Source organism: Melospiza georgiana, chromosome 14, assembly GCF_028018845.1.
Source record: "Melospiza georgiana isolate bMelGeo1 chromosome 14, bMelGeo1.pri, whole genome shotgun sequence".
NCBI lineage: Eukaryota > Metazoa > Chordata > Aves > Passeriformes > Passerellidae > Melospiza > Melospiza georgiana.
This window is the reverse complement of record NC_080443.1, coordinates 13,510,797-13,529,658: the sequence shown is the minus strand read 5'-3', so window position 1 is coordinate 13,529,658 and position 18,862 is coordinate 13,510,797. Positions and strand designations below refer to the sequence as shown.

General features: G+C 48.7%; 2 protein-coding genes across 2 annotated transcripts in view; one reads left to right on the top strand and one right to left on the bottom strand.

Moving 5' to 3' along the window:
* CFDP1 (craniofacial development protein 1) overlaps positions 1-15,174 on the bottom strand; it is a 59,073-nt gene extending 43,899 nt beyond the window's left edge. The window contains exons 1-4 of the mRNA XM_058034390.1: positions 15,053-15,174; positions 14,879-14,987; positions 13,949-14,180; positions 12,120-12,220 (exon numbers count right to left, since the gene is read on the bottom strand). Coding sequence (XP_057890373.1) covers positions 12,120-12,220; positions 13,949-14,180; positions 14,879-14,987; positions 15,053-15,131 — 521 coding nt within the window. The 5' untranslated portion in view covers positions 15,132-15,174. The remainder of the gene's footprint in view (positions 1-12,119; positions 12,221-13,948; positions 14,181-14,878; positions 14,988-15,052) is intronic.
* A 327-nt stretch (positions 15,175-15,501) lies between these two features.
* Positions 15,502-17,485, top strand: TMEM170A (transmembrane protein 170A). The gene is made up of 3 exons (XM_058034061.1): positions 15,502-15,625; positions 15,714-15,884; positions 16,420-17,485. The coding sequence occupies exons 1-3, from the start codon at positions 15,502-15,504 to the stop codon at positions 16,548-16,550; spliced, it is 426 nt and encodes a 141-aa protein (XP_057890044.1). The 3' UTR covers positions 16,551-17,485.
* The last annotated feature ends 1,377 nt before the right edge of the window (positions 17,486-18,862 follow it).

Here is an 18,862-nt window from a genome sequence, read left to right as displayed (position 1 = left end):
AACCCCATTTTCCCCTGCACTGTCACATGCCTTTCAAACTACAGCAGTCATGTGGATAGAGACAATCCCACACTAGGAATACTTAGAAGAGTTTCCTGATCAGGTTGGTAAGGGAAGGGGTAGGAAAAGGAGAAAAGTACTTCAGGAAGAAAATAAAACCTTGCTACAGCATCATCAGAGTTCACCCCAAACACACCACCCAGTCACAGCCCTTGGCAGCAGTGGTCATGTCATGTAGCAGCCATACACCAAAGGTTACCCTACATCCATGGATTTCATTAGACAGGACAAACTTGGTGTCCTCATGCAGCAATAAGACAGCATTCCCCCAGCCACGAGGCTGGGTTCAGATCAATGCAATCACACAGTCTATTTATTTTCAAATGCAGCATCTAAACAGCCAGCTCTGAGCCCTGCCAAGCTGGGAGGCAGCACCCTCTCTTGTGCACTCTGCAGTGCTGGCTCCTGGCAGGGTCCCTCTCCTCTAGTCCACCCCTGCACTGCTGTGCCACCCAGGGTGCACCCCTGGCATGCAGAGAGCACCTGAGCCACAGAGAGAAACATCAGCAACCTTGAGTGTGCAGCACAACAGGGAGCAAGTCTTCAAAGCCAGTGGCAGAGCTGAGATCTCAGCACTGGGCCCTTGGCCTGAACCTCCTGTGCATCTTCAATCCTCTCCAGCTTGGAGGAGGACATCAGAACTAACCGATGTCTCCCCTACCAGCTGAGGAAAAGAAAGGCACAAGGCTAAAATGAAAAACAGCTCTAGGGATTTGCACTCCCACAGAGTTAGCACACTCTTGGCTGGACCAGCAGTACAAGCCACAGCTCCTGGAACAGGAGATGCCCAGTCCCAGAAAGGGTGAGAAAGCAGAAAGCACACGATGCACAGGCAGTGCAGCACAGGGACAGACACTTCAGCCAGCCAGGGGCACAACACAGGTTCCTACCAAGGGTTTATTTGTGCTTCTATTCTCACAATCTCCTCCACCTCAGAGTACCAGTAACAATGGCCTGCTCCCCTTGGCCTGCCAGCAGCTGCTTTAACACACATTTTTGGAGTTGTCCACTGCAGAAATTCAGCTGCAAAGCTGCATGCAACCTGTTCCACCAGGACTGCCCAGCTGGGGACAGAGGAATGCGACAGAAATGTAATTAAAAGTGACCTTTCAAGGCAATTCCATCACAAGACCCACTTACAGCCTCATAAACTGAAACAAAAGCTGCTCTGAGGCAGGCTGCTGCTGGGCTGATGCCAGCAACTCCTGCACCACTCCAACAGGAATGATGGAAGAGTATTAAGGAGCTTTACAAGGTATTATTTCAGGTTATGCACATTTCAACCTTTCCCACATCCCAGGCCAGGAAGGAAAAAGAAATCCTCTGGTCTGCATTATCAAGGGAGACAATAACTCTCTCCATGCAGAAACCAAAACAAATCTTGTTCTTCATGGGGAGAAATGGGAGTCATTAATTCAGCTGGAAGAAATCACAGTCATTACTAAGGAAAATTACAAGACCTTTCACTTTTAAATACTTGATAAATAACTATTTGCCTGACTGTTTACTGGGATGCTATTCACACAATGTAATCCAGGACTAAACATGAAAATAAGTATATTGTCAGCAATAAAACAAGTAGCTAGTGTCTCACCCACTTGCAGCCCCTGTAATTCACACACAAAGCCACTCACTCTCATCACTTTGCCACAGAGATTTCATTACACTGCTATGCTATTAAATTGCATAATAAGACTTCCAAAACACAGAACAGTTCTTAATTTTTTGGACCATGCCAGAGCCTGGTAGCACAGATGATGCTACTGTACAAGGTGTTGTGCAAGTGTAAAATAGAAATGTCTTCCATATTTGGAAGTTATTATAAGGAAAACATGCTAGAAACTGGATCACTGAGTGCCCTGAATACTTACAGATGTCCTTTCTAAGACCCTTCATCTCTGAACCAAGCTGCAAGGGGTAATTCAGGCATGGCCATACCCACCCAGCCTGCTGGTTGGTGCCCAGTGGTGGGTGTGTGAGCTCCAACTTCCACTCAAGAGCTTATCACCCATCCTTTCACAGTTACCAACTGAAATGCTGCAACCCAGGTGCATGGAGAAGGCCCCAGGTTATGTATGCTGGGCACAAACCACATGAAGACACCACCTGCTGTCAAGGCTGTCCCAAAGGGGCTCCACAGAGCACTTACAGATCTGAAATGTGGCAGATTAGTTTAAGAGCAAGTGGTTGATCTGCTCCCAGCAGTGCCCTTAGCCACATAAACTGCTACAAAGAAGGAAGAATTCATGCTGGAATGAGCATTATGCTGACAGCTCCAGCTAATCTGCTGAAGGGGATTAAACCCAAATTTAAACTCAAATTATTGGTTCAGTGGCAGAGTGAGTCTAGCACACCAGCTTGTCTGCTGCACCCTGGCAGAGCTACCAGGGAGAATCCCAATCCATCACACCATGGCACAACACAACACCCACAGCCCAGGACCTGCCCCAGGGTGGTGCCTCCACTCCAGCACAGCTGAATCCAATCCTGCCAGAAACAGAACTTGTGTAAGGGATGTCAAGGCTGCAGAGTGCCAGCAAAGTGCCCAGCTCAGCAGTGAATGCAAGGTGCCCTGCAAGCCCCTGGAGAAGTGCACCAGCAGAGCTTCATCCTTGCACAGAGGGGAAATGGAGGCAGGACAAGGGCAAGCTGGGAAAGATAAACAGGCATATCAAGAAGGCTTGCTGGTTAATTATCTGTAGTCTGCTGTGTAACAGCAACCTTATGCATCCCAAATGCCAAAATCCCTCCAATTTACCCCCAGGTGGCTCAACACAGCTCCATTCTTCTAACCAAAACACCTGGTGCACATCAGGCTGAGGAAGCACATGTTGGTATTTGGGTAGAAGGGGACTTAGAGCAGAAAATACAGTTAAAATCTTTTCTCACAGCAGCACGAAGTTACCCTCTCCCCAGCCTTCCTGCTGAGAAAGGGAGAACAAGAGTGGAAGCTGTGGAAAATGCCAGCTCTCTTTAGTACTCAGGACACTCTCCTCACTTGGGAAACCTGCCCCAGTTTAGACCTGACACAGTTACAAAACTTTCCACACTATCTTAATGTTAGCTCTGGGGAATCACAGACCAAGGGAGACATAAATGAGGCTAATTACCCTTTTTCATTATTCTCCATTTGTGTTTCTCAATAAATAGTCCTTCAGCCTTCCAGAAGATCACTTAAGGAGAAAGTAAAACTCATCTACAGGGGTTTGTTAAAAAAATTAATCCCTTTTGAGCTGAAGAATAATTTTTCTGAATATTATTTGATGGACTTTTGTGCTTGAGCTGCAATGTCCCAGGTGCCTTCCACAGACAGATACACTGCACGAGAGACAGATCCTCCAGCCTGCAAGAAATGCTGGAGTGCACAGGTTCAGCACTTTGCAGGAGGGAATTAGGTCCTCACACAAGTGAACCTCCAGACCACATCTGCCTGCACCCTGCATATGTATGTATTTTATGTTGAATTACCTGTGTAGAGCACAGAGAGCTAAAATTAGTATGTCCCCATCACTTTTCTGATTTCAAAGTAAAACATTCCTTTTCCCCCTTTCAGAAAAAAAAGAGCATTCCTCTTCAAACCAGGTGGGAGAAACTTTTCCCTGGGAAACTCAGCCTATTCCCTGAAGCAACACAGACAAGACCAAGCTGGAATAACTGATAATTTTGTAGGCTGACTACATAGGCAGAAGAAGCTGGCTGGTTTCTAAAAAGAATCAGATGTGATGAGAGCCCTCCTGCAGCCAGGCAAGGGCCAAGCTGCCTGCCTGGGGCTGCTCCTCACAGCAGGTGTGTGCTGCTATCCAAGCAGTCAGCCCAGGCTGCTTCTCAAACCAACTCACCTGAAAACAAGCAAAGGTGAATGGTATTTCAACATCAATAATGCATAACCTTGTAAGCCTTGAAGGAAACAACCAATTTTCCATTATCTCCTGCATGACAAAAACTCCTTGAGAGATGCAAGGAAAACATCAGTGGATGGACAGTGCTGCCTCCTGAAATGCTGACCAAGCTGTCAGGCCCTTTTTGGACTTCTGCTTGCAGCTTCTGCAAGAGGCTCCCTAAACCCAGAGGGTAGCAGCACTCAGTTATCAAACTCCCACTGGGGCTTGCAATAGGTAGACCATGTCAAACGTGGCTCCCTGGAGAACCTGACCCACAAGCCCTGCCCTTCACCTTGTTGACTGCAGCTGTATTCACCCCACTTCTGGCACCTCCAAGTACCAGGTTTCTTCCTGCTTAACTGGATAAATATTCCCTTAGCCAGCTCCATTACACTGCCTCAAAGTCCCACCATGCATTAGCATGTCAATCTTTGAGGCATCCCTGTGTTTTAATTTGTACCTCTCAAAAGGATTAAATCAAGATTATGGAACACACCTCTAAGCTGAGTAATCCAGGTGAGCAGATGAGCTGCTGCATGTGTGAGTGTGACAGTCCCCCATTAATCAGGACCTGCAAATCCCCTGAAAGCCAGACAGATCCCTGCACCCCTCCAAGGCAGCACAGTGCTCGTGCCATGGATGCCTCTCCTGCTGAAGGATGGGAGTACCACAGGTATGAAGAGCCAGAGGTTCCAAATTCACTCAGAGCTATGAACACTGGACACAGAGGTTACACAGATCATAACAGGAGCCAGCACACACTACAAAGCAGAGGCATCCCCATGGGGGAAAGGCCAGACTAAGCTTGGCTCAGTCTGTAAGGTGTTAATGAGATTGTATGGCAGCAAACAGCTCTGCCTCCCCTTCAGGCTAACACAGAATCCCTCTTGCTTCACCATCTCTTAGTTACAGGAAAAAAATAATGCATCTTGCAAGCTGCACTTTCCAGCAGGGGAAACCCCAGGCCCAATGCCTGCAAAGCAGGCTCTGCCAGCATCTCACCAGAGATCAAAAGCCCTTTTCTGAGCCTGGAGCTGTCAGGAATGAGCAGCAGCTTGGAAACAAGGGAAACAGGCCAAGCAGCAAAATGCTGGGAGTGGATCTGAGGCCCCTGAGATGAAGGCATGAACAGAGGGACCAAAGAGCCCCTTACTAATAGCAGAAGAGCTCCTGTGAGACCTGAATAGGTCAGTAAGCATCTTCTGTGTTCAGATTTTTAAAAGCCAGGAAACTACCTGATAAAGAAACTACCAGATAAAGATACAGTATCTTCTTCTGGGAAAGGGTGTGATTTTTACTGAAGCATTTCCACACTGACTTACACAGAACACACATTGAAGCACCTGAAGATGAGACAATGCAGTTGTCATCCAGTTCCCAAAGCCAATGCAGCACCCAGACACCTCAGGTTTGAAAGACCCAGAAATGGCCAAGTTAATCTGGAGGTCAATCCATCATTTTGGAGATGCTTTGAGACTCCTCCTACCTCTGGAGATCCCAGCTGAGCCTTTTTCATCACACTGATTACCAGCAAAACCACACAAATGAAAGCAGCATAGATAAATTATTTCCTTGAAAGCAGAGAGCCACATTAGAAGCCAAAGGTGACTTTCAGGTGGGCATCTGCTCAGTCATCTTGGGAGTTTCAAAGGCATGTTGAGATAAAGGAAGACAACAGGGGTCAGCATGTTGGTGAGGGCAGGGCTATTCAGCAACACTGCAAGTCACAGCCCCTCTGAGCAGAAGCCTCATCTGCACATCTACTAATGAGAAAATCCTGATTAGACACTGTTCATTAGCCCATTCCCCTTTCCCAAGCACATTAAGCAAACCATAACACGATTTATTTTAGAAGCAAGTGTTCTGGCTTAAAGTCCTGGCTAGGTTTGATGTATATGAAGTTACAATTTCTGCAGCTGCCTCTGAGAAAGGCAAATGGCTCACAAGTGAACCAGCACACTGCACAGCTCCTGCTCACACTTTCTGACCTCATCCCTGGGCCACCATCGTGCCAATCAGCATTGAACAATGTTAGTATACCCCAGGGAAATTCTGAAGCATCAGGGAATGGATGCACACAGAGGAAAGGTTATCAAAACCAGCCCCTGAGACCCTGTCATTCCTGAAAGGTAACGTATTTTCACTTAATGGCTTCCAAAAAAAAAAAAATCAATAGTTGTTTTTTAAATTGGAAAAAGCCAATATAAACAGTGGATAGCTGAGGCATGCTTTGACCCCTAAAAAAAACAACAGCATAAGGGCAGAAACAGGCTGCTGCCTACACTCCTTTATGCCAAGATCAGCATTTTGGTGCTTGGTGGTAGAAAAGCAACCACTCACTTTTCAGTCTGCCACCTCTAAACAGTGGTCACATTCATGTTCCAGGTAATTCTGGTCAGTCTGATTTGTCTCATGGTCCCACAGCATCATCCCCATGCTTATACACTTCAGATTAAATTTCTGGGAAAATATTAAAAGCCGAGGGTTTTGCACCATGCAAGCTTCCTTCAGAAAGGGGTATGTCACCAGAAAGTGGCAGGAACACATTTCTCTAGAACACCTCAGCCAAGGAGGACTGAGGATAAAACGCTACTGACATCTGGCACCACCAGTCAGCAACACAAAACCGAAGTCCTCAAGGAGTGGCTTTTCAAAGGGCCACTGAAATTAATTTGTCTTACTTTTCCTAACAATTCCTTGCTACTGCAATCAAAGCCATTGCAAAAAGCACATCAAAAATATGAGTGGTTCCTTCCTCTGCTCCTATTAGCTCAGTTCACTGTCTTCCATGTCTGGCCTGACAACACCCAACCACCTCATCTGGTGGAAGCTGTGTATCATTTGCTCTCCCCCTGGAGAAAAGGCAGGGCTTTCCAAATATCAGGCTGCAAGACAGACATTCTGGTAATGCTCACCTGCCTTCTCACTCACAGGTACAAGCAATACAGCAAAAGCTTTTTCAGAAAAGCACACATGGAAGATATCAAGCGTATCAACCTTGATCTGACGTGCACCACACCACCTACAACATCAAGAGATGCCCACCCAAACTCCTGGTCTTTCTCCTGATTTTAAAAGCTACTGTGCCTCACTCAGCATTGCTCAAAACCCCATGAGCACACAACAAATGACCAAGATTCACACGCAGCAAGAAGTGTGAGCATGCTGCCAAGCCCTTGCATTGATTCACCCACTGAGATCCCTGAAAAGCTCCACAAGGTAAGGACAGGGTTAATGGTGTCACAGGCTCTCTCACTGCTTGTGAGCCTGACAGGTCTGACTGGGCCATGCTGAGAGCACAGAGCAAGAACACAGATGGACAATTACGTGTTTTAAAAATTATCCTCTGTGCCAGCTCTAAATCTTGAGACTTGTGGGAGTCAATTCTCTGCTCTTTTTACCCATTCCCCTTAAATACATCATCAGCATCAGGATTTTCCTTCCACTCTTCTTGCTTTCCAGGGAAAAGCAGAAGCAGCTGCTATTGCTCAGACAGCAACCTTAACTATCTTCAAAGCAACAAAATAAGTGACAGACTTGGCTAACACACCCTTTGTTTGCCAACTTTGTCACATTTGGTTGTCTTAGTAGCCATGTAAGGAGCAGACAGGATATCACAGCCACTGTTAAGGAATCAGAGCCTGAGCAAGGACTGTGGAAAGCTCAGGCTGTTTTCAGGTGTCTGATCTGTTTCTCCTGCAGCCCCTTCCACCTGCTATCTCCCAAAAAGGGTCTGGGATCAAGTGGTTGAAACTCTGGAAAAGGACAGCAGATTCAGAGCTAAAACAGTGAGCAGTCTAGGACATAGCAACCAACAAGCACACAGGTGAGCTAAAATTAATAACAGAAAATCAATATTTCAGTAAGGAGAGGCAGCATAAAGAAATCCCAAAGCAGCAGTACTGTACAGCTGCAGAGAACTGAATTATAACCTCACCTCCACTCTGAGGTCAGCACTTGTTGGGGCAAAGGAATAAATGAGCCCTTCACCAGGTCTGCACAACTCTGCTGAGGAGCTCACCAAGGTGAAGAGCTCAGCAGCCCAGAAAACACCTCAGACTGGGCTCAGTCTCACCATCTCACCCAACCAGGCCTAAGGTAAGCCTTAGTGACTCTACAGGACACCAAAAGAAGAACCTGCTCTCAGCCACCTCCCTTCACCTTTGCTTCTTCTGCTCAAAAGTCACGAACTTTGCCACTAAAGCCCTGAACTTAAGGTCCAGCTTAAGGTCCTTAAATTTCAACTTGCAAACAATCTCCTCTGAATAAATCTTTCCTGAATCCTTGGCATAGGCTGAAAACCTGTGAAGCAGCAACACAGAATGAGCAATGAGGTTTTGTCCAGGTACATCCTAGATGATAACCACTTACAAACAGTAACAGATGATAATCAGGTTCTTTTCAGCCCATACTTCAGCTGTGGCAGATGAAGTACCAAATTCAGCCAGTATAAACCTCAGTAATCACTACAATAATTTAAGCTTATAACTATTTGGTTATAAATCTGATACCTCAGGTACTTCTTTAGCACTTTTAAGATGTAATAGCTGCACTGTGAACCATCATGTTCCCTAACCCAGAATAAAGCTGCCACTCAACTCTGCTCAGCACAGGGACCAGCACAGCTTGTTTCCTCAGAGCACAGAGGTCACACAAGTAAAAGCAGCAACCCAGGGGCTGTTCTAAGTCACAAATGTGGTCTCCTACACAAATCAATGACAGGGAGCCCCTAGCAGAGATAGGAGTTCATGTCTCACATAGAACAGCTCAATACACTGTTTTGACATGAGTTTGCCAACCTTTTTTTAGAGAAATATATGAACTTTAACATTCCTGAAATCCAGCAGCAAGTCACACACTCAGTGTGGAGCCCAGCTATCCTTGTGAGAAAGGAGCTGTGACAGGAACAGCTCCCCATTCACAGCTTTGCTTTGGGTTCCTTGGTTCATGCACATGGGGAAGCAGCACAAGGCACAGCTCTGCCAGCACAGCACAGCACCATCAGTGCAGCACAGCAACTCTGCAGCAGCAGGAGAGCATTCCCACCACAAGAACAGCCTGTGTAAAGCTCTGGCTACAAACCACACAAACCATGTGCAAGCAATACAAAGCTCCTAGTCTGGAGCCTGGAATCTGGAACTTGGAATCTGCAGCGTGTGAATAAAGCAGGGTGCTGAACACAGGCCTCCCATTCCTGAATCAGCATCCAAGCCATTACTGCTTTAACTTAGTTTTGCCTTCCACAAGCCAAATTAAGGTAGAGAAGATGTTTCAAAGTAAAATCTGTTTTTGACAGCAATCAGTAACCTGACTCTGCTCTTCCCTCCCAGGCTGTCACACTGACACCATGGGCCAAACCAGCTCCTTGTATGTGAGCTCCACTCTGCTGCAGCCCCAGCTGGACACAAAGTTCACTTTCATGGAAAGAGCACAGAAAAACCATTCTGATGCACCGAGCACAACAGAGATTTAAAGAAAGCCAAGGACCAAATCCTTTTGGAGTGCTAAAGAGAAAACAAGCAATTACAAATGGCAACAGTTTTTCCCTGGCACTGGGGATGCAATTCCCTATTAAGGCAAACACACGTCCTGCACTGTGAGGCAAGTTCATAAACCAGAGGCTTCAAAGGAGATTCAGTCTCTTCTGTCAGGGAGAAATGTCTTGAACTTCCATTTAGATGCTGAATTGCCTTTGCAAATTGCTCTTGCTGCCCACAATTACAGCCATTTGGGTGACAGTCACCTGCTGCTCCTAATTTGTTTAACATTAGGGAGACAAGAAAAGCAGACAAAAAAGTCCCAACTGGAAAGCACTGCAATCAGTTTAAGATTGTTTCTAGTTCCAGGATTCAACAGCTTTAGTTTTACAAGGCAAAATTATATAACGTATTTTCTTAAATTAGAAAAAGCCACTAAATTAAAATCTTCGTTTGGTCATTGTTAATTCTTAACACTCCAAAGCTGAAGTTCAGCACTAGCAACTGATACAAGCATGGACTCATCAAAACAGACACTGAGTGCAGCAAAAACCTACAGGGGAGCTGACAACACAAAGCCCCTTTACTATTCCAGTACAGCCCTGTAGCTGGAGATCACTTTCAAACCACTTCTGCTACTTCAATCAGGCCAGAAAAATCATACCATCATCTTACAGGAGAAAATAAATTGTTCTGCAACAGGAGATCAGGGCTAAATGATCTTCTGTTAAGAGCTTCAGTGAGCAGACTGAAAATTTGTGCCCTGAATCTTTCACTGCTTAAACACTGATCTAAATTCTTCTCAAGGTTTCAAAAGAGCATCACTCAACAGTAGCCTCAAACCATTTAGAAAGGGAAGCAGCAGAGACAGCTCTCAGTTCAGTTCCTTCAGAGCAGAAATGCACACACACACACCCCTACCGTGTGGTGGCCTTTTATAAGCAGTGATTTGCCAGCTGCTTCCCCAGGCAAGGAAATGAGTGTTGGTTATTCAGGGCATTTGCAGATGTTGGGGGGTGCAAAGACACCTCCTGCCAGTCTGAGGAAAGAGAAACCCTCTGGGCTTCACCTACTGCCATTAGGGGAAAGCACCAGCAGCTGTGAGCAGCAAGCACACCTTGTACCCTACCCACAGCTAACAGTGTGACCCCCTTAAAGAAGCAAGATGTAGCAAACAACAGAAAAGAATCAGCTTTGCACATCACAAAGATCAAGGGGGCAAAAAACATTAAAGGATTTTTCTGTTATCAAAGAGCTCAAGAACATGATTTTGTTGTAACTCTGGTACCAGCAGAAAACAGAGCTCCAGACCTCACTGCAAACCTTCTGCTGCTGCTTCTGTAACCAACTGATTTAATAACTACTGTAAACAAAGCATGCATTAGCCTTGGTGCTTGCAGAATTACAGTCTCATTGTCACCCAGGCTCCAGCTATTGCCTATTTCAACAAAACTTGGTAGAAATTTCTGCTGATTCCTCTGCAGTTTCCTAAGGGAAACAGTAAGCACTGAGCAGTACAAAGAACACTAGAAAAGGAACTGGTGCAGGAAAATATGTCTTTGTCTTAGTTACAGTTCTTAAGAAACCACATATAAGATCCTGGTGTCAAAAGCATAAAATCAGTGACTAGAATCCATGAGCAACTTCTGTTCACATAAAGCAATGTTTCACACAAACCAATGTTTCAAAGGCCAGTGAACAAAGTGAATGAAGTTCATCAGTGAGTGAGGGGTATTCCTATTCCTATGGTCTGGCTTGCCCAGGGAAGTAGCAAAGTCCCTGCTATGGCTCACAGCTCTCCTCAGATTTTTCAAACAGCTCAGGCAGCAGGGCTAACATGAAAAGCAAGAGCAGCAGAAGCCCCAGCTCTGCCTCCTCCTGCAGATTTAGGCAGGGCGAGTGCTACTGCTGGGAACTGCTGCCCTCTGCTGTCACACCAATCGGGCCAAGTCACTCTGACAAAACCACATTTACTGCTACATAGAAATAACATCCCCAGATAAGAACCAGCAGTTCACAGGGCAGTCAGATTTCAGGTGGGTTCAGCCAGGCCCCTCAGTTCTGGTTTTACACATTTATCAAACACCTGGCCCTTCCTGCAGCACAGCTGAGAGGCCTCCTGTAAGCCAGACTCAGCCTAAAGCAGGATTTTACCCAGCCCATCCCCTTGGCTGCAGCTGTTTCAGAGGCAAAAGCACTCAGCTGTTAATCTGCTCAGAACAACACCTCTTACTGCCTGCAAGTCTTTATTGTGGATTGTGAACATCACCAGGAAAGGGCCAGCCAATAATCCTGCCTGCAGCACAGAACCTGGACTGGGCTGAAGGAGTGAAATGTGTTACCCTCATCCTTGTGGGACCAGATGTGCTTCCCTCCTTGTCTCAACCTTCCCAGACAGAGCCACCAGGGGGCTCTGCCAACCATTACAAACACTGGCCAGATGGGGAAGCCTAAGTGAATCTGAATTACATTTATGAGTGCTATGAAGTTGAGTAAAGACTGAGGTCTGTATATAAGGATACTCTGCAGCTCTGATGCAGGAAAATTTTGGCCTCATTTTCCCTGAGATCTCTATGTGCTCACAATAAAAGAAAGAATCAGTGTAAAGAAGACCCACTGCGCCTCAGAGCCCAGCTCCAGCCTGCCCCAGCACTCAGCTTGCACTGGGCCCACAATGGACACATCACATCTGCCAACTTACTTGATTTCCTCACCAGCAAAATCGAATGTTTTGGTGATTGTCACTTTTCCTGAATCTTTTGGCTTCTCCTGAGGCTTATTCCCACTGTTCTCTTCTTCAGTCTACAAAATACAGGGAGGAGAAAGCAAAACAATATATTTGTGGAGCCAAGCCAAATTATAATTCCAAAGGGCCAAGGGCCCAACACAGACCTTGGGCAGCACTGCAATTCAGAGTGGTGGTCACAGCAAGTCACCCACAGACGAGGCAAAAGAAATAAATAAATTTCATTCCACCAGAATGAAATTCCCCATTTTGGTTCCAGGCTGCCATTGAAGCTCTAAGACTAAAACAAACTAAAACAAGAAGTGAAATTGTAATAAATGCAGGAAGGAGCAAGAATACATGGCAGGGGTTCAGAACGCAAAAGCCTGGAGATTTGGTTCTCTCAAAGTGAATTCCACTAAAGTATGTTTAATTTTACTCAAGAACAGAGAATAACAAAACCCATCAGCAGAAAAAGCAGTGCTGATCTCCCTACTTGTCAATAACATCTCATTTATTTGAGAAGGAAAAATCTTTATCAAGCAATTTGTCAGCAGTGCCTCTTAATTTACTCAGTCACAGCTACAGCTGCTAAAAGGATACATAAAAACCTCAACCACTGTAAGTTACCACAACAAAACCCAAATTCTTGGTCTAAATCAACCACACACCACAGAGATCTGGAAGGCCATGCAAACCCAAGAAGTTCACAAAGAGAACATAGGAACTGAATGTCTCCATGAATTATTCCAGGCTATGCAGGAACTTTCAAAGGTATCTCACATTTTAGCAACCTGCCCATAAAAGTAGAACTGCTCAGAAGAAAATGTTCACTTCTCTTCTTCCCTCTGACTCTACAAGTAACCCCCCAGCTGCTCAGGCAGTACTAAGGAGAAGCAGGAGGGCTGAGATCAAAGGACTCTCCTTCCAAAAGCTGCAATCAAATACTACAAAACTACACTTGCTCCACAAGCTCCCAAGAGTCATGGAAAGAAGCTTCACACAGTCAGAACTGTACTCACCAGGCAGACTCTGTCTTCTGTTACTGAACATTTATTGTGGCTGACCATCTAAAAAACCCCACACTGCTCATTCTAGCAACAGAGGCTCACTTGTGGTACACTCTTCCCTTCTACCACCTAAAGCATGAAAGGTTTTGACAGGCAAACACATGCACCTGGTTTTACTGAGGACCAAATCCTTTCTAACAGCTACCACACACTGAATTCTCTCTCCAGAAAAACCTCTGCACATTGAGAGCACCTTACTGGGGCTTACAAAGGACACAAGAAAGCCAGATTCAATCTTGTTACCAATGTGCAACATGCAGCAGGTTCCAGACCCCCTCCATGAGGATGGAGGCACAGAGAGCCCAGCACAGACCCCTCTTGTTCCCCCACTCACACAGACACACAAATCATCTTTTTAAAATATATTTTTTTTAAGCATCAGGAAAAGCACAAGCCTCAGGGAGAGCTGTGCCCCCGTGCACAACTCAGTCCAAAGCTCTTCATTCCTGTATCAGGAGGCATCCAGGCCCAGGAAGGGAAGCCAGCAGGGCTGTGCAGGACACTCCAAGATGCTGACAGCTCCAAAAGCAGCACCACCTTCACATTTGGAAGGAAACCAGCACCTTGCAGCCTGTCCCTTCAGGGGATGTGAGTCTCACAAAGCAGAGGGGGCAGGGGCACCCCCAGCCTCTCCCAGCTCTGCCCAACACCTGACACCAGCCAGGACCAAGGGAGAATGCTCCAACCTCCAGGCCCTTCCCACCCTCCCTGAGTGCAGGCCCAGGGCCCCCTTACCTTCTTGATTTGCGTCCCTTGTGTGGCAGCCACAGCTTTGGGCTTCTGTCCTACATCACTGAGGAAACTGGCCCAAAGAGCATCCTCTTTCTTTTTTTCTTCTTCTTCTTTTCTTCTTTTTATTTGCTCTACATCATCCACTTCCTCCTCTTTCTGCTCCTCTCCATTCTGCTGGGCCTTTTCTTCCTCTTTTTCATCTGCCTCTAACAAGAGACCTCCTTTCTTCCTCTTCCTGAAAGCAGATGCCAAAAAAGAAGAAAAAAATGTATATGGAGCTGCTGCAACACTATTCCAGAGATTAACTGCAAGCTTGGGTGAAGCAACATAATATTTCATATTTTTACTAACACATCCAATTTGGGAGGCTCTCTCTTAACCTTGGAGTGTATGTATTTTATTTAAAGATGCTGCTGCTCAGAAAATACAGTGGGACTGATGCAGGCAGTGCCCCTGAAGTGAACTGGCCCCTTTGCATGCATTTCTGGGAGTATATAATGTGCTGAAACACGGGTACAGGTTGGCCAGTGGGTGCCCCATCCCTGGAGGTGTTCAGTGGCTGGATGGAGCTTTGGGTGACCCGGTCTAGGGGGAGGTGTCCCTGCCCGTGGCAGGGGTGGAACAAGGTGGTCTTTAAGGTCCCTTCCAACCCAAACCATTCCAGGGTCCTGTGGTTCTGGGATAATGCAGGAGCCAGGAGGAGAGGAGAACCTGGGCTGGATAGAAACCAACCTCAACTAAAGTCTGTATATGTTTATATCAACGTGACAAACCCCGTCTGTGCGTGCCTTGCGCTGAAGAACGTTAATATAAACAACTCCTGCTGGGGAGGCTTTTCACACACGTTGTCGGGCCGAGCTTCTCCGCTCCTGCCCCTAGCCCGGACCGCAGCGCGGCGTTCCCCGTTCCCCGGGCCGGTTCCCAGGGCCGTACCTGCTGCCGGGCCGCCGGGGGCTCCTCCTGCCGCGGGCCGGCCGCGGGCTGCCCGCCGGCTCCTCCTCCCGCACCAGCTCGCTCTCATCATCCTCGCTGTACTCCGCACCTGCAAGCACACACCGTGAGCGCCGGGGGCGCCGGCAGCGCCGCCTCCCGCCCGCCGCCACTCACCCGAGGGCACGTAATCGTCATCGTCGGCCGAGGAGTACAGCTCCTGCTCCTGCTCCTGCTCCGACTCCGAGCCCGACATGCTGCGGCCCGGCCCGGCCCCGCCGCCTCGCTGCTCCCGCCCGCGCCGCCCAGAGCGCCGCCGCCGCCCGCGGGCGCCCCCTGGCGGGCGGGAAGAACGGCCGCGCCTCCGGGGCGGCGCCGCGCGCGGGGAGCAGAGACGAGAGTCCGCCAGCGGGCCGGAGCGTCCCGCCCGCACTCCCAGCGTTCCTTGCGGCCCACAGCCGTTCCCATGGCAGCGCGGGGTCGGGGCGGGGCCCGTCTGCCCGGAGGCCAGCGCTGATTGGTGAAAGGCCATGTCTATCATCTTACATGGCTTCCCATTGGCTGCGGTGGGCGGAAGGGGCCGGGCGGAAGGGGCGGTGGCGGATGGCGGCGGGGCGGGTGCGGGGATGGACGGCAGCGAAGCGGGCGGCGGTGGCGGGGGGCTCCTGCAGCAGATCCTCAGCCTTCGCCTCGTGCCCCGCGTGGGCAATGGCACCACCACCTATTCCAGCCCGCTCTCCACTTTCCCAGGTACCTCCCTCCCCGGAGCGACCTCCGCCCGCCGGGGCCGCTGGAGGCCTGCGGGCCGCGGGCCGCGCTCACACCGTTCTCTCCGCAGAGATGTGGTACGGCGTCTTCCTGTGGGCAGTCGTCTCCTCCCTTGCCTTCCACGTCCCGGCCGCGCTGCTTGCGCTCTTCACGCTCCGGCACCACAAGTACGGCCGGTTCATGTCCGTGAGCGTGCTGCTGATGGGCATCGTGGGACCCATCACGGCCGGCACCCTCACAAGTACGGCAGGGCCGGGGGCTGCGGGGATCACAGGGTAACTTCGGGAGCGCGGGGCATGGCGGTGTTCCGCGGGATGGAGATTTCCCTTCTGGCTTTATTTCCCCCTTGCCGCACGTTTGAAAGGGTTGGACCCCGTGTCGGGCATACCAAACGTGCCCAGCGGGTGCAGAGCCAAGGGGCTTTCACATTTCTGAGCGCCTGGAGGAAAATCTCTCCGAGGTTTGGTGTCAGTGCCCAGACCTGGGTAATGTTTGCAGCCTGTGGGATCTTGTGACAAAGGTGTGTCCCAAACCCCCACAGCTGCTGGAGGCCCAGCAGAGTTTCAGCACCAGTTCTCCCATTGCCACCAGCACGCTCTGGTTCCTGGCTGAGGTTTGTCAGCCATCCCCAGCCCAGCGTTCCTGCCTGCTGGCGAGCAGGGAGAGGTTCATACCCTGCTGTTCTCTGTCCCAGCCTCACATCCTGAGGCTCCCCCTCATCCCTGTGCACAGCAGCTGTCTCACATTCATGTCTTGGCTTTTCCCCCTCTCCACAGGTGCTGCCATTGCTGGAGTTTACAGAGCTGCAGGGAAAAAAATGATTCCCTTTGAGGCGCTCATTTTTGGCGTGGGCCAGACCTTCTGTGTGGTGGTGGTTTCCTTCCTGCGCATCCTGGCCACTCTGTAGCTCCTCTGGAGAGCACAAACCAGAGGGGGAGCACAGGACCTGCTGCCTCAGAACAAAGCACAGGGAGCACAGCTCCAGCCTTGTGTTTCTTCTGCTGATTTAAGGAATTGGGACGGCTCGCTCTTGCCTCCAGCCTGGCTTGAAATTTTTAAATTGTGAATTTTGTTACTTTTTGGTAACATTAAGTGCCAAGTGAAGCTTTATTTCTCTGGAGGGTAGGAAGATGGCTCCCAGAGGAGGAGACCCAGGTACCTGTCACCAGTGATGGACTGTAGTAACAGGACATGACTAAAATGGGGCACCAGCTGTGCTGGGGCAGGAACAGGACCAGAGTGACATTGTGTCCTCAGAGCTCACTCACCACTTTGTTGCTTGGTTTTCAGTGAACCTGAAGCTCTTTTAGTGCCAGTTTTTAAATTAAAAAAGTGTTTTCTTTCTGGCCCAAACTTCTTAATACCAGGTGATAGCCATAGTGGATTTGGGAGCAGCAAAAGGAAAAGTCATTTTAGATGGATGAGAGTGCAGATTTGTGTCTGGGAGCTCTGGCTGTGAATGCTGCACCGGGGAAATGACTGGTATAAAAGAGATTTTGTGAATTTTATTACAGCAAAGCTCTTCTGGCCCTGTGAATGTTTTGCCCAGAGGCAAAGCAGAGTGGAATGGGCACTCCAGAAATCCCAGGTGTGCACAGCTCTCCTCAGGCTTTGAAGGAGACTTGTGTTTTCAAAGGCCCCTGTTCTCCTTTGACTTGCTGGGGCTGTTCATGTTGGTGTGCTGGAGCTGGGTCCCTGCTCTGGTCTGGAAGTGGCACTTTTATCCAGCTTGGATAAAATCCCTGCTGCTGCTGGGAGCTGCCTGGCCAGGCTGGGCTGTGACTGGGTGTCCCCAGTGCAGGGACTGTGCCACAGTGTGCCAGGGCTGGGAGAGCTGCAGGGCTCCTGTGTCCATGTGAACACAAATCAACCCTTCTGCACAGGCAGCACTGTCTCCTCATGAAGTGTTTTAGTTTGTTTTGCTTTTAAGTGACTTTTAACTAATTGGTAGCTCTGCATTGTGCCCGAGTTGTGCTGCATGGCTGGGGCACTGGAGCAGCTCCCTGGGTGCTTCCTGGGGCTGGGTTCTTGGGGAAGCTGAGGTTGAATTCCAGGATGTGGCTGGGCAGGGCAGGCACCCCCAGGGGTTTGCTGTGCTCTGTGTGTGCCCAGCTCACACGTGTGGGCTGCAGAGGGAAGCACTGTCTGTGTCCAGCCTTTCAGGGACAGTTCCCATCTGTGTGTTCACTGAACTCCTCTGGTTTCCAAATCAGTCCCTTTGGTACCTGCAGCATTTCCTAGGGCCATTTATCTGCCATCTCCTCAGGGCTGGAATGACTGGAGGTGGCACTTAGTGCCATGGTCTGGATGATGAGGTGGTGACCAGTCAGAGGTTGGACTGGATCTTAGAGGGCTTTTCTGAACTAAATTGATTCTGTACCCTTCAACAGGGCACTGTGTTTATCATGGAAAAGGGTTTCTCTGTCAATGGTGGTCTGTCAATGGTGGGAGGTGTTTTGAAGGAGCTACTGACTGAGATTACTCTAAATTTTAGCCTATGTTAATTCAGGGAGTATAGATGCGCAGTTTAGGAAATAATTTAATGTGAATCCCTCTGCTTAGGTGGGTGAGGTCCAAGTGTGTAACTTACACTAAATCCTGGATCTGTGGAGAGCCCTGAGTGCTGTGCTGCTTGCAGAGAGCCAGTCTTCCTGCCAGGGCAGAAACAATGAAAAAGAAGGAATAAGCTTTCTTTCTTTTCCCCCTTCCCACTTCGGGTTTCAGCATGTGTACAGAGTGCACAGTTTAATTTACAGGAGTTTTCCTGTGTTTTCCTGGATGGATTAAAAGTATCTCATGGAATTTGAATAGGGTGGGTCTGGCTTTACCTTTCAGGTAACAGCAGACACCAATGTCCTGAGCAGCTGCTGTGCTCTCCTTCACCCTGCACTGGTGCCTGGCACCACTCAATAGCCATTAAGCTGATTGCAACTGAGAAAGCACTTTATCCATGTGCCCCATGCACAGCAAGAGGAGGTTTCCTTGCAGGAACAGGGCTGAGGGGTGCAGGACACAAATGGGGCTGTTACAGAGCTCAGAACAAGTGAAAACTGCTCAGCAAAGTCACTCAGTGCTGGGTGAACTGAAAACCTCCCATTTTCTGTCTCTTGGGATCTCTGGGAGTCTCTCTTGAGGAGGTTCTGGTTTACTTGAAGAGTTGGCAGCTTGACGCTGTTTGGAGTGTTTGGAGCTGGCAATGTCTCTCTATACCTGGATGCT